Source organism: Pseudozyma flocculosa, assembly GCF_000417875.1.
Source record: "Pseudozyma flocculosa PF-1 unplaced genomic scaffold scaffold00007, whole genome shotgun sequence".
Classification (NCBI taxonomy): Eukaryota; Fungi; Basidiomycota; class Ustilaginomycetes; order Ustilaginales; family Ustilaginaceae; genus Pseudozyma; species Pseudozyma flocculosa.
Genome location: NW_006920875.1, coordinates 345,924 through 358,935, shown reverse-complemented (window position 1 = coordinate 358,935; position 13,012 = coordinate 345,924). Strand labels below are relative to the sequence as shown.

The following is a 13,012-nucleotide window of genomic DNA, read 5'->3' as shown; positions in this document are numbered from 1 at the left end:
TCAGAGCGTCGATCGGCCCTGGACCATGAAGCGAGTGGCGGCACGGAAGGCCTTTTCCTCGGCGGTCCGGTTGGCGCCGACGACGAAGCGGGCCGAAATCTCTCCCACGGCCACTGCGCATGCGACGACGATGAGGATGATGACGATCCAGGTGCTGCGGGGTGGGACGATGACGGGGAGGCGAGGCGAGGCGAGGCAAGAACAGGAAGGGAAGGGAAAGGTGCCGCCCTGTCTGTCAGCACTCGTGTTCACTGGCTTTTCCCCGGGACGAAGCGCTCAACGCCGCCGCCGCCCTCTTCTCGACGACTCACATCTTGGACATGGCAGCGTTGGCAATGTGCTCGTGGATGATCTCGAGCAAGTCGTTGGCGACGGCGAGGCGCTCGTTTAGGTTTTCGACGCGCTCGTCGATCTCGAGGTAGTCGCGGATGGCGTCGTAGAGGAGCTTGAGCGACGCCTCGCTCCAAAACAGCTCGGGCGTGTCGAGCACGTTGGACGTGAGGTTGACGTCGACGCGCAGCTTAAACAGGCGGCCCGTCAGGCGCAGCGCCTCGCGCCGCTTGAGGCGCAGCTCGCCCGACGACGCCATCTCCTTGGGGATGTGCGACGTCACCTCGAGCGAGTCCTGCATCCGCTCCTCGAACACGCTCAGCTTGGTGCTCTGCGCAATCGCATGCGCCAGCGACAGCTTGAGCAGGTGGTTGGGCGCCCGGAACGTGAAAAAGTCGTTGAAGATGCGCGGCGCCGCAATGTTGGGGTCGTAGCAGAAGTGAAAGGCCTCGGTCTCGCGATCGTCCTCGGCCATAATGTCGCGCGCGCAGCCCGACGACAGCACGTCGTCGATGATCGAGCGCTCCTCGGCCGCCGTAAAGTTGTACATCACCAGCACGCCGTACGGCAGGATGATGAGCTCGGCCGACTGCAGCGCCTCGAGGATCGGCCGCGGCGTCAGCATGTTGGCCGACGTGTCGTGGTTGTGCGACGCCATGTTGGGCCCGCTGAACTTGTTGCGCTTGCGCTGCTTGCGCCGGCTCTTGCTCTTCTTGCGCGGCAGCTCCGGCCGGCTCGGCGACGCCACCCGCCGCTCGCGATCGCGGTCGCCCTCGCCCTCGTCGTCGAGGCGCAGCCGGTCCCTGGAAGAGGTGCGGTGCGATGGCGACAGCCGGCCCGGCATCTCGGGCGGCAGGGGAACGAGCTGTTCCAGCGCTCGGACCTCGCCCTCTGGGATCGCATCGAGCGGCGAATCGGCACCGTTGCCGCCGCCGCGCAGAGAGCCATCGCTCGCGCTCCTGCTCCTGCTCCGTCGGCTGCTCGGCCGGCTCGAGCCGCCGCCGCCGGGCCCGGCAAGGATCTCCTCGGCCTCGCTGGTCAGCTCGGCGGACAGGACCGTGTCGGTGCTGCGGTACGAAGATGCAATCGCATTGGGCCCGTCGATCTCCTCTGCCAGCTGCTGGATCAGCATGTCGCGCGCGCCCGCCGTGTCCGGGTCGGTGACCTCGCCCTCGACGGCCGTCAGGTCGCTGGCATTGGAGCGGCGCTGCTCCTCGTCGCGCCACGACCGCGAGTAGTCGCCGAGGTCCGAGCTGCTCTGGCTTCCCGATCGCTTGCGCTCGAGCAGGAACGGTCGACGTACGGCGTCCTCGGGATCCGAGCCGTCGCTGCGGCGCTCGACTGCCACCGGCCTTGCAAGCGGCGTGGCCAGCATCGCCTCGTCCTCCTCAAACGAGCTGCTGCTCAGCGTGCGCTCGTGCTGCGGCTGGCGTTGCTGGTCCTGCTGGCGATTGGCATCGTTGCTTCGTTCATCGCCGTCGCCGCCGCCGCCGCTGCCGCCGCCGAGGTGGTACGGCTGACGGCGAGGAGAGGTTGAGTGGTCGCGCATTGCGCCATCGTAGCTCTGCGGCTCGTTGTCGGTCTCGGATTCGAGATGGCCGCCGCTGTCTCGGCGTCGGCGGCCGTGCTCGGCCTCGCTCTCCCACGCGCTCGTCTCGCCCCCCTCCCGCCGCTCGTCGCCGTCGCGATGACGGTGCCCGTGGCGACTCTCGCTCTCGCTGCCTCGACCCTCGCCGCCCTTGATGTAGCCGTCTGGGTCGATGTCGTCGCCCTCTTCGCTGCGATGCTCGAAATAGGTGCCGACGTAGCCGAACTCCTCGCGCTCCTCGAGCTCGCGCTCGCGCCGACTCTCGGCGCCCGGGCTGGCGCTTCTCGGCTCGGGCGCGCTGCGGACATTGGCGCGGCCGAAGCCGGGGAGCAGAGGCTTGGTGTACACGGCGTAGGCGCACTCATCGTAGAGGCGCGGCTTGACGCCGTGCTCGCGCCGCAGGAAGCCGAGCAGCGTGCCGAGGTGGATCGACGACGAGATGCTGTAGGCCGTCAGGCGGGGCAACGGCGTCATGACGCGTGCCGACGGAGCCATGCGCTCGAAAGTGTGGTAGACGGGACCGCTCCTGAGCGGCTTCAGCGGCGGAGCTCGGACGCCCGTCGCGCGGAAGGTGGCGGCAGGTTTCTGCTTGATGCCGCGGGCGGCGGCGCTGGACACCGACGACACCGCAGCCCTCGCCAGGGCGGAGGAGGCGGCGGGTCGGCGTCCGGCCTGCGTCGAGGCCGGAGTCACGAGCTTTCCAACGACTGGAGCGACCATCTCGCGGCCACGCGCCGTCGGAATCGTGGGGCCAGCTCGCGGAGCAGGGACAGGCTTGCGCGCCGGAGGCTTGGTCGCCTGGGATACGGCTTCGAGGTCATGGCCCGCTCCTCTGCCCCCGAGCAGCACGGGCTCCGAGGGCAGCTGCGGCTTCTTCGCGCCCGATGCGCCGTCCGAAGTAGGGAGGGCGGAAGCACCAGTCGGCTTGGCCTCGCCAGCTACGGCGGGGCGGACGGCGGCGCCTGCTTCGGACTCGGCATCGTCGTCGTCGTCGCCCGAGCCGCTGTCGTCCTCGCTGTCGTCGTCGTCATCGTCGTCGTCGTCTTCATCCTCTTCCTCCTGGGGCAGCAGCGGGGCGAGCTGGCTCTCGCTCGGGAGCACGATGTGCTTGCCGCTGGTCTTTGTGGTACGGACAGGCTTCTCTGCGCGGACGGGGAGCGAGTAGCGGGTGGCGCGAGCCGGTGTGCCCTTGAAGCGGCTGGCGGCCGGCGAGGGCGGCGGAGGACGGACGGAGGACGAGGTTGACCCGGATGGCTGCTGAGGCTGCTGAGAGCGGCTTGGATTCGACGCGAGCGATCCGGACTGCCGATTTGCGGCCGAGCCAGGCTGCTGGGCGTCCGACGAGGCCTTTGCCGGGGTGAGTGCGGCGCGGAGGAGGCTCGCCGGGGTGCGGCTGACTTTGACGTTGATGGCGGGGTCGAGGTCTCCGGGGGCCTCGTCGTCGAGTTCGTTTTCGTCGAGGTCGGAGAGGTGGAGTGCGCCTGCCTTGTTGGCGTTGGGCTGGGCCGAGGTGCCGGCTCTGCGGGTGCGGAGCGAAGAGGCAGTGGCGCTGATGCCTGGCAAGGGGTTGGACGAGCGTCGCTGGACGGGTGGAGGCGTGGGAGGGGCGCGCGACTGCTCCGAGATGGGGAGCAGGCTCCTGCGCTCGTCTTTGCGGGACGAGGACGAGGGATTTGAGCCGGACATGGCTTGCACTGGTCGAGGTGGAGCGGGGTGGTGACGACGGGGGGCGGGTGAATGCGGGTGGTGACGAAGGGACGGATGCGACTAGGTGGTGCGGGCGGTCTGGCTATTGGAATTGGTGTCGCTATTGACGCCGACGACGTTGGTGATGCTGAGTCGCTTCGAGGGGCTGGCGAGGATGTCCATCGGATGTGTGCCGATGAGGACGCGGGGTGCGGGCGGGGCAATGCGGGCGAGGGCTCCTCAACGAGGCTGAGGCTGGGGTGCGTGTGCGGCGATGCGGTGTGGAAGGTGCGCTTGGATGCAGCGGGTGCAACGAAGAATGAAAGAGAGAAGCAGTACTACTACTGTATGTAGAGCAGAAGCCGAGGCGGTGCGGGTGATGGCTGGTGATGGTGGTGACGAGGCAGTTGCAACGTGCGTCGCGAGCGTCGACTCGCCATGATGGCGTGCCAAAGGCCCCAACGGGCACCGCATCCGCGGGCTGAAAACTTCAGTTGCGAGGGAGAGAGGCCCCTCCACACACGCTGGCCCTGGTTGGCGCTGCGCCCACGCCATCCTCGTCCTCACCTTCCATCTCGACGTCCATCTTCTCACCCGACCATCGCCCTCGCCCCCTTCCAGCAATATCTGCTCAGCGCGTCACAGGTCAGCCACGATGGAAGAGCAGCCCATCCCCTTTGTGTCCCGCCAGATATCATCCTATCCTTCCGATCCACCAGAACCAACGGGCGACCCAGCTCCACCCCAGCCCCGTCGCAGGGAACGTGATCCCGCCCGCGACCGAAACCTCAAACCGGCTCGACCCCATCGTGAGTCGTTGGCGGAGCAGCATCGCGCTCCGCTTCCCCGCTCCCCATCCGCGCACTGCTGACAATCGACAGCCCTGCCACGCTCCCCTCGGCCTCGCAGCGGGTTACTTTAAACCCTCCTTCATCGAGGATCCTTGGGCCGCCCTTGCTCCAGCTAGACCCACAGCCACCGCCTCCAGGCCGACCTCGACACCGACATCGGCCTCAGCTACGATATCAGCAGTACCAGCAGCGGCAGCGGCAGCGACATCGCCACCAGCACCGGCACCGGCACCGGCACCGACCGCGATACCACAACCTTCGGCCTCGACGAGCGAGGGCAACACCACATCATCCTCGCCATCGCAATAGCAGCCCTCGAGAGGGTGGTATATGATTCCTCTTTTCGGCACCGTCGCGCGCCGTCTCTACTTTTCGCTCCAGTCGAGCTCCCTCGCCGCCTTGCCGAGCGCCCAGATGGTGAAGCTGAACTTGTAGTTGGGATACGAGATGGCGCCTGCCAGGCCACGCCACGGGTCAAAGCCGTCGCTGCGTCAGCACCGGTCACACCTCCAAGGATGGGAAAGACCACGAACGCGGCTGCCACCACGACCACGACCACCTCCAACCAGCCGCGCGGCACTCACAGTTCTTGTTGAAGACGCCCTCAATGTTCTCCTGCAGCCAGGAGCCATCCGGCTGCTGCCTCGACATGATCAGCTTGACCGCCCGCTTCAGCGGCCCCTGCTCCGGGTAACCGGCGTGCAGCAGCGCGATGATGGCCCACGCCGTGTTGACCACCTGCGACTTGGCAGCATGACAGTACTCGCCCGTCTCGCACGACTGGACCGCGGCGGCACAGGCCCAGAGGCAATCGAGGAAGAGGTCAGCTGCGATGCGATCCTCTGCACACCGACAATGGCATCGCCCGCTTCTATCTGGCAACAATGGGCGGCTCACCTTGTAGCTCTCGCCCCATCCTCCGTCGTCCATCTGCTTGCCGAGGAGGAACTCGCATGCCCTGCGCACCTCTTCGCTCGTCTGGTACGTCAGGCCCGCCAGGCTCAGGCTCTCGAGCGCAAACATGGCGGCGTAGGTAAAGCAGATGGCCCAGCTGCCGTACCACGACCCGTCGGGCCGCTGCTTGCGCAGAATGTACCGGATGGCGCCGTCAATGACGCGATCAATGTCCTGCCGCCGGTACTCGCCGTCAATTTGGCGGAACTTGAGCAGCGCCGTCACGCTCGACGTGGTGCACTCCGGGTACGAGTACTCGATCATGATGTCGCCAAACACCTCGGCCGGGTTGATCTTTTCCAGCAGCGCCGGCCCGTTGATGGTCTCGTACGACGCGAAGCCGCCGTCGCGGTTGGGCATCGTCAGCAGCAGGTCGACGGCGTCGCGCAGCCGTCGCTGCGACACCTGCTTTGCCAGGTAGCCGGTCTCCTCCTGCATCACAATGACGCCCTTGAGCCCCTCGCCCGTGCAGTCGCTGACGGTGTATCCCTGCTCCTTTGTCGAAAAGGGCCACGCCCCCTTGGTCGAGAAGCGGTAGCAGCTCTTGAAGTGCTTGGGGTCCTCGCGGATCTGGCAGTCGTCGAGCCACTGCAGCAGCCGCCGGCAGATGTCGTGGTTCTCCTCTTCGGCCGCCAAGCCCGAGTCGACCATGGCCTGCGCGATGAAGGAAGTGTCTGCAGCACGGCGGAGGGGTGGGACGGGGAGGAGCAGCGCCGGAGGCATGGTCAGCTGTACGTTCTCGCCGGCAAGGAGCTTCCTTGGGCAGGTGCGAGGCTGCCCGCACCGGCCGGTCACTCACCCCAGAGCTGGCTGCCGTTGGTGCCGGTCATCATCATGCCCTCTGCGCCGATCCAGGCAAAGTCTTTGAGCTTCTCGCGGTGCCTCGCCATGGCCTCGCTCTCATGGCCCTCTTCGTTCCAGCGGCACACGTAGTTGAGCATCTTGTTGACGGGGCCCAGGCACTGGTAGCTCGTGTTCTCGTCCTCGAGGCATAGCAGTTCGTAGGCGCGTCGGACACCGGCGCGACGGATGGGCGGGATGTTGCAGCCCTCGTACGCCGAAAGCACGCCCATGAGCGTGTCGAGGAGCATCGTGTGCGGGGCGAAGACGTCGACCTGGGCCACGTTGTTGCGCTGCGCCGACCAGCGGATCGACTCGTACGGCTCGACGTAGAGCTCCTGGCGCAGTGACTCGATGAGCGGGTCGAGGGGGGCCTTGAACTTCTTGCCAAACAGGTAGCCCATAGGGATGTAGACCATGCGGGTGTGAATCCACCAGCGCCAGGGATGGATTGGCATCCAGTCGGGCAGGAGCCAGAGCTCGGGCGGAATGGGGTTCATGCCTTCCCACTCGTAGCAGTTGAGCAGCGCCAGCCAGAGCTTGCCCCAGCTGGGGATGCCCGTGGCGCCGCCGAGCTTGTGGAGCGTGCCCCTCGCCTTGACCATCATCGGGTGCTCGGCCGATACGCCGAGGATCCGGAGCACAGTGTAGTTGAGCGCGGTGCCAAACACGGTCGAGTGGCCCTCGATGTGGATGCCCCAGCCGCCGTCGGTCTTGTCGGCGCGGTTCCAGAGGTAGCGCGCCATCTCGACCTTCCACTCCTCGGGGATGGTCGTCTGGGTGACGTACATGCCGATGATGAGGCCTGGCAGGAGGAACATGGGACCGCCATACTCGCCGGCCCAATGGCCGTCCGAAGACTGGAGGTGGCGGTAGAACGAGAGGCCGTTGCGGGCCGACTCGATGGGCGTCGTCGGCCGCGGCAACTCGGGCAGGCCGACGTCGAGGCCGAGCCAGTACTTGTCCTCGACTGTCTGGGGCCAGCGGGCGAGCTGCTCATCGTCGCGGAGGTAGTGCCAGACGTGGCGGCCACCGTCAGAGACCTTGAGTCGCCACCTCGCCGGGTCGGTTCGTCCGAGCGGCGGTGTGGAGCTGGAGCTGGTCATGGCCGGTGCAGGTGTGGGGTCGGTGATGGAGGTCGAGGTGTTGGGGGCGAGGAGAGGACCTCGCACGCAGACGTCGGTTTCCCTTTTTGTGCGGATTCGGGGGCGTGTCCGAACGTCGGAATGGTACGATGGCAAGCGCAGCAGGAGACGTTGCTGGTGGTGTGTGAAAGAGCAGACGACCAACGAGCGAAGCACATCGGAGCCAGCGACTTTGAAGCGGCGCATGCACCGCAAGGGTCCGGCGGCGGGATCAAGAATCAGCTGAGAGGGGAGAAGGAGCGTGGCCTCGGAAGTCGGCCGACGGCCTTCGGAGCACGGGCCGCTCCCGGCAAGGCGTCGGCTGGCCTAGCCTGCCAGGCTCAGACGGACCGCATCTCGCTCGCCAACTCCACCTCTCTGACCACCACCGCCTTTCCCCCCTTCGCTCCCGCTCCCGCACCGCCCTCGCTGCATACCTCTTCTTGAGGCGCGCAACATCGGACCACCTCCGCCCACCTCGCAAAGTTGTGCAAGATGGTCCGTTCCGCTCCGTCTCCTCCTCAAGCATGATAGCCTGACTTGGCCCGCGCGCTCGACTGACACGCCGACCCGCTTTCCTCCTCCCTTGGCTTGCTCTCCCTCCGTCACGCTGTCTGTCGACGACGTGGCGCAGTCGGCGCTATTCAACTTCCAATCGCTCTTGCTCGTCATCTTGCTCCTCATCTGCACATGCACATACGTCCGCGCCACGGCACCAGCGCTCGTCGATCGCAACAAGCAGGGGTGCGCGTCAGCCGTCAATCCCATGCCCGTCCTACCGGGTCTGCGCTGCCTTGCCTCGAACGCTGACCTCCGAACTGTCGCTTCTTCGGTCCGAATGCTTCCTGACGCCGCAGGTTCATGGGTCTCTTCTTCAAGGCGGCTCGCATCGGTATGTGTGCATTCCGCTCGTGTCCTCCTCGCACAGTTCCGATCCCTGACCGCTCTGCTTCCCCTCGCCTCCTTCCGTTTCATTCGCTCGATGCTCACGGCCGCGTTTGCATCTACTCCAGGCGAGAGATTATCACCCTACGTGTCGCTGGCGTGCATCATCATGGCTGCCTACGAGGTCTTCTAACGCAATCCATCGGTCGTGATTGGCGTGTTGCTGAAACATCCAGGCCTGCGTTGTGGACGTCCGCTGGCTTCGCAGAACGACCCACCTGACCCTGCTGGTACCGAGTTGGGAGATCGAGGCGGCTTCTCGACATCGACTTTGCCCCATGACATTTGCACGCGCGAGCAAGATGGCTCGTGCGGCGTGTATGGAAGCAGATCCTCGACGGACGGGGTGCTCCATCGCGCTGACGAGGCTCTGCGTGACCCCTCTTGCGACATTGTCGTCCTGGCGGTACGAGGGAGACCAACATGGGCGCACAGCTGTGCTGATCCTTCGCTCGGGACTGCCACGTTCCTGTGCACGACGGCGTGGGCTTGCCCGATGGACTCTGCACTGTGGGGGAGCCATCAAACAATCAGCTCGTCGGAGCCGGGCGGGACCTCTGATGGGGTGAGAGGGCTGTGCCGGCTCCGAGGGCGACCGGCGACGGGGTCGCTCGGGGCGGGGTCAAGCACGAGCACAGGGCGCGTGCCGGCGTCCAGAGGTGAGCGGGCGAGGCGATGCGAGGCCGGCCCGAAAAGGGCCCGACGTCGACGGGCGGGCGGAACGCCCTCTGTCCCACCTCGGTCGGTTGCCCGGGCTGACGTTCCAACAGCGATGACGGCCCAGACCCAGCCTCTTCCTTTGTCGTCCAGATGCTTTTCGCCACCCGACAGCCCGCTTTCTTCCCGCTCTCGGTCGCATCTCAACGCCATCAGCTCTGCTCGGGAGAAGGCTGCGGCGGAGAAAAGGGGCGCAACGGCCGAGGCTCGAGCGGGACGTCTCCGCTGCGTAGATGGCGGCGCCTGCATCTACGATACCTACGATATCCCCCCATCGGTCAGCCGTAAGCGTATCGTCCTGCTATCGTCATCGTCGTGAGCGCTAGACTATTCCCTGCCGTGCTACCGAGGAGCGATGCGGACTGGACAGAACAGCGCCGACCAACCTTGGCGCCTCGGTCGCGATCCCCCCGTTTGACGCCAGAGCAGCGTGGCGACCTCTTTGCTGCGGCAATCCTCGACCCTTCCAACCTGCTGTTGAGAGATAGCCACATTGGTATCGACAACATCAAAGTGACCGACCTGTCAGTCGTCATCTCCGTGGCGCCATGGCGTGCCACCGATAGGAAGGCGGAGTGTTCGCCGGCTAACCTCGTGTTTTTGCGGGGGAGGGCATGATGACAGGAGGGGCCACAGAGGCCGACCGACCGACCCACCGACCGAGCCTCGCCCGTATTGCGCATCTCCGGTCGCCCCTCGCGGCGCAAAGCTTCACGTCCGAGGGGACCCTGTTACCGATACGAGTCTACGAGCAGGAGCCTTGGCCGACCGGGCCTTCATCGGAAGCTGCCCGCTCGAGTATGGTCGGTGTTGGCCGTCAGCACCTTGAGCTTGAGCATCACGCACTACGGTGGACCCGTCGTCTGGCGGCGCCCCATCGGAACGCACTCGAGGAGGTGCTGTACGGTACCGTAACGCACATACGTAGCTCGGCCACCGCGGGGGTTGGTGTTGGCGGGCGGGAAGAGTCCGCGCGGCGCCCGACGTGGCTCCGTGCTTCCCTCAAGGCACGGCACTGCGACGTTCTCTTGGCCGCCGTCTGGCTTGTCGTTGGGCCGTGGCCGCTCCGAGACGGCGCCATACATGCTCTCAGCGGGGTCCGTCAGGATGCGGTCCGTCGGGCCCTTAACAAGTCGGCCCGCACGCTCCTTTTTGTCCCGCCATCCCACCAACTTTGAGCTTTGCTGCCCCTCCCTAACCACGCCTTGATCCAGCGACGGCTCATTGCAACGACGTCCTCGACACGCCGCTTTGTCGCCTGCTTTAGCAACGAGATCCCTCAAAAGGGGGGGCTTTGTTACCGTACCGGTTCAGCTCCTCGTTGGCCTCACGCCCTGTCGCCCATTAACGCTGCAGACACCCTTCCGCATCTCGACCACTCCCAGCCTCGGTGTTGCCATCCCTTCCTACGTCGACCTCTCGACCAAGATACCATTCACCCACACGGCTCGGCAGATCCGTCGCTGGATCCGACACCTTGTGACGCCCGCCGACGCTCGCTCCGGGTCGGTGCCGCGCCGATTCTTGGCCTCGGAGCGGAACCTGACCGAAGAGGCTTGTCGTCTCGTCGAGTGGCCTTTGCCCCATCGGCAACTTCCGCCTCGCGATCGGACTTCGTTGGCCAGCCGCTTGCTCGACACAAAGAGACTCGACCTGATACCGCTACCCATCCGAGTATCGTCAACGTCGCGACGTGGTCCCCCCGACCTATTGACCCTGCGCGTCATCGGCCGCTTTTCTCCGATCCACCCGGCTGATTCTGCACCCGGCAGCTGGCCGTCGTCTAGATCGCCGAACAAGATGGCCTCCGTCGAGGCCAGGCGCCCTTCCCTGACCACCAGCACCATCCCCACCACCGCCAGCTTTCCCCTGGCAGATCCCAGACGCATCGCCTACGGATCGCACAGCCTGGACTTCGCCGACTCCCTCCGCGACGATGTGGCCGCCGCGCAGGGCGCCATGATGGTGTCGGCCCACAACGCCGCCGTCGCCGTCGCAAAGGCCAAGCGCGCTCCGATGGTAGCTGGGCAGCAGCAGCAGCAGCCGCAGCCGCAGCAGCAGCAGCAGCAGCGGACGCAACGGCGAGGCGCATCGGCCGACGACGTCGCCTTTCACCGCTGGAGGCCCTCGTCGCACCTAATGGCGCCCGACGGCTGGATGAATGACCCGTGCGGGCCATCGTACGATCCTCGGACCGGCCAGTACCACATGTGGTATCAGTGGAACCCAAAGGGCTCGACGTGGGGCAACATGTCTTGGGGCCACGCGACGAGCAAGGACCTCGTCCGCTGGCAGTCGAGCCGCAGCGCCGTCATACAGCCGGGCACGCAGTACGACCACAAGGGCGTCTTTACCGGCTGCGTCCTCATGCGAGGGCCCTTGGCAGAAGAGGATGGGACGGACGAGGCCGTTGGGGCGCACCAAGAGGCGACGAAAGCGGCGACATCAGCGGCAGCAGAAGCAGCAGCAGAGGTGCGCCAGCGCGCCCAACCCATGACGGCCATCTACACTGCAGTGAGTCGATGCCGGGTAGCCTTGAGATCGAGGACCCACAGACAAGACGCCTGGGATGCTGACGATTGGCGTGCTCCCACCCTGTTCCCTTCTGGGCCTTGCACCTGTCTGACAGGTCTCGCACCTGCCCATCCACCACACGCTGCCCTACCATCGCGGAGCAGAGAAGCTGGCCCTCTCCACCTCGACCGACGGCGGGCAGACGTGGACGCCCCAGGGCTGCATCCTCGACGGCCCGCCTGCCGAGGTCGACATCATCTCGTGGCGGGATCCGTACGTGTCTGCCTGGCCGCTGCTCGACGCTGTGCTTGGCATGAGCAGTCCGGGGCTCTACGGCCTCATTGCCGGAGGCCTCAAGGACAAGACGCCCACGGTGTTCGCCTACTCCATCGACCCCTCGGACCTCTCGTCGTGGCAATACATCGGCCACCTCTGCGACGTCGGGAGGAACTCAAAGTCAACGCCGCACGGCGTCGACCTCGGCAAGAACTGGGAGGTGTGCAACTTCTTCTCGGTCGGGCCAGAGGGCGACGCAGCGCAGCACCACGACTACCTGCTCATCAACGTCGAGGGGTGCACCGAGCCGGGCCCGCAGCGCGCCGCCATCTACATGAAGTACGAGGCGCACCGCCGCACGCTGCAGGGATCGCGGGCCGGCATCTCTCTCGAGCCGGTCCGCACGGGCCTGCTGGATCACGGCTGCCTGTACGCCGCCAGCTCGTTCCAGGATCCGGTCAAGGACCGCAGGATCATGTGGGGCTGGATCACCGAAGACGACCTGCCCGAGGACCAGTACGAGCGCCAGGGCTGGTCCGGCTGCCTCTCGCTGCCGCGCGAGCTCTTCTGGCATCCCGATTCCGAGGAGCTGGGCATCCGACCGGTCGAAGAGGTGCTTGGCCTGCGCACGGGGGCGCGCCACGTCAACGTTGCCTCGCTCCAACCAGCCGCTGCATCCAGGGACAGCGCGATCCAGATCCACGCCGCTGGCATCGAAGCGCCGCGGCGACACCTGCCGGACGTCTCTGCTCGATCCCTCGAGGTCGTCGCCAGCCTTTCGACACCGGCGGCAGGCCGCGTCTCTGGATTCGCCCTGGCCCACAGCGCCGACATGAGCACGCGCACGCTCGTCTACCTCACGGCCGACGACCGCATCGTCGTCGACCGCAGCCGCAGCGCGGGCAGGACGAGCGTCTTGGAGCGGGGCATCGAGGTCAAGACGGACGACATCGACGTGGCCCTCGCCCGACGCCGCGACGGCAGCCGCACGACGACGCACCGTGTGCGCCTCTTCCTCGACAACTCGGTGCTCGAGGTGTTTGTCGACGACGCCATCGCCATCAGCACGCGCATCTACCCGGACGAGGCCGATGTCGGCGTGTCGCTGCTGGGCTGCCACGAGGAAGGCGACGCCATCGACATTTGGCAAGGCCTGGCCCAGGCCCATGCCGGCTTCCTGGGCTGAT

General features: G+C 66.2%; 4 protein-coding genes across 4 annotated transcripts; 2 read left to right on the top strand and 2 right to left on the bottom strand.

Moving 5' to 3' along the window:
- PFL1_02549 (uncharacterized protein) lies at positions 1 to 3,604 on the bottom strand (the record flags this gene model as incomplete). Its single annotated transcript, XM_007880065.1, has 2 exons — positions 1 to 154; positions 312 to 3,604. 2 exons carry the CDS (start codon positions 3,602 to 3,604, stop codon positions 1 to 3), a joined length of 3,447 nt encoding a protein of 1,148 aa, XP_007878256.1.
- Positions 3,605 to 4,820: 1,216 nt separating this feature from the next.
- Positions 4,821 to 7,355, bottom strand: PFL1_02548 (uncharacterized protein; the record flags this gene model as incomplete). Its single annotated transcript, XM_007880064.1, has 4 exons — positions 4,821 to 4,909; positions 5,040 to 5,235; positions 5,353 to 6,083; positions 6,209 to 7,355. 4 exons carry the CDS (start codon positions 7,353 to 7,355, stop codon positions 4,821 to 4,823), a joined length of 2,163 nt encoding a protein of 720 aa, XP_007878255.1.
- A 513-nt stretch (positions 7,356 to 7,868) lies between these two features.
- Positions 7,869 to 8,451, top strand: PFL1_02547 (uncharacterized protein; the record flags this gene model as incomplete). Its single annotated transcript, XM_007880063.1, has 4 exons — positions 7,869 to 7,871; positions 8,008 to 8,117; positions 8,231 to 8,265; positions 8,387 to 8,451. 4 exons carry the CDS (start codon positions 7,869 to 7,871, stop codon positions 8,449 to 8,451), a joined length of 213 nt encoding a protein of 70 aa, XP_007878254.1.
- A 2,384-nt stretch (positions 8,452 to 10,835) lies between these two features.
- On the top strand, positions 10,836 to 13,011 carry PFL1_02546 (uncharacterized protein; the record flags this gene model as incomplete). The annotated part of the gene is made up of 2 exons (XM_007880062.1): positions 10,836 to 11,549; positions 11,665 to 13,011. 2 exons carry the CDS (start codon positions 10,836 to 10,838, stop codon positions 13,009 to 13,011), a joined length of 2,061 nt encoding a protein of 686 aa, XP_007878253.1.
- Position 13,012: the final 1 nt, after the last annotated feature.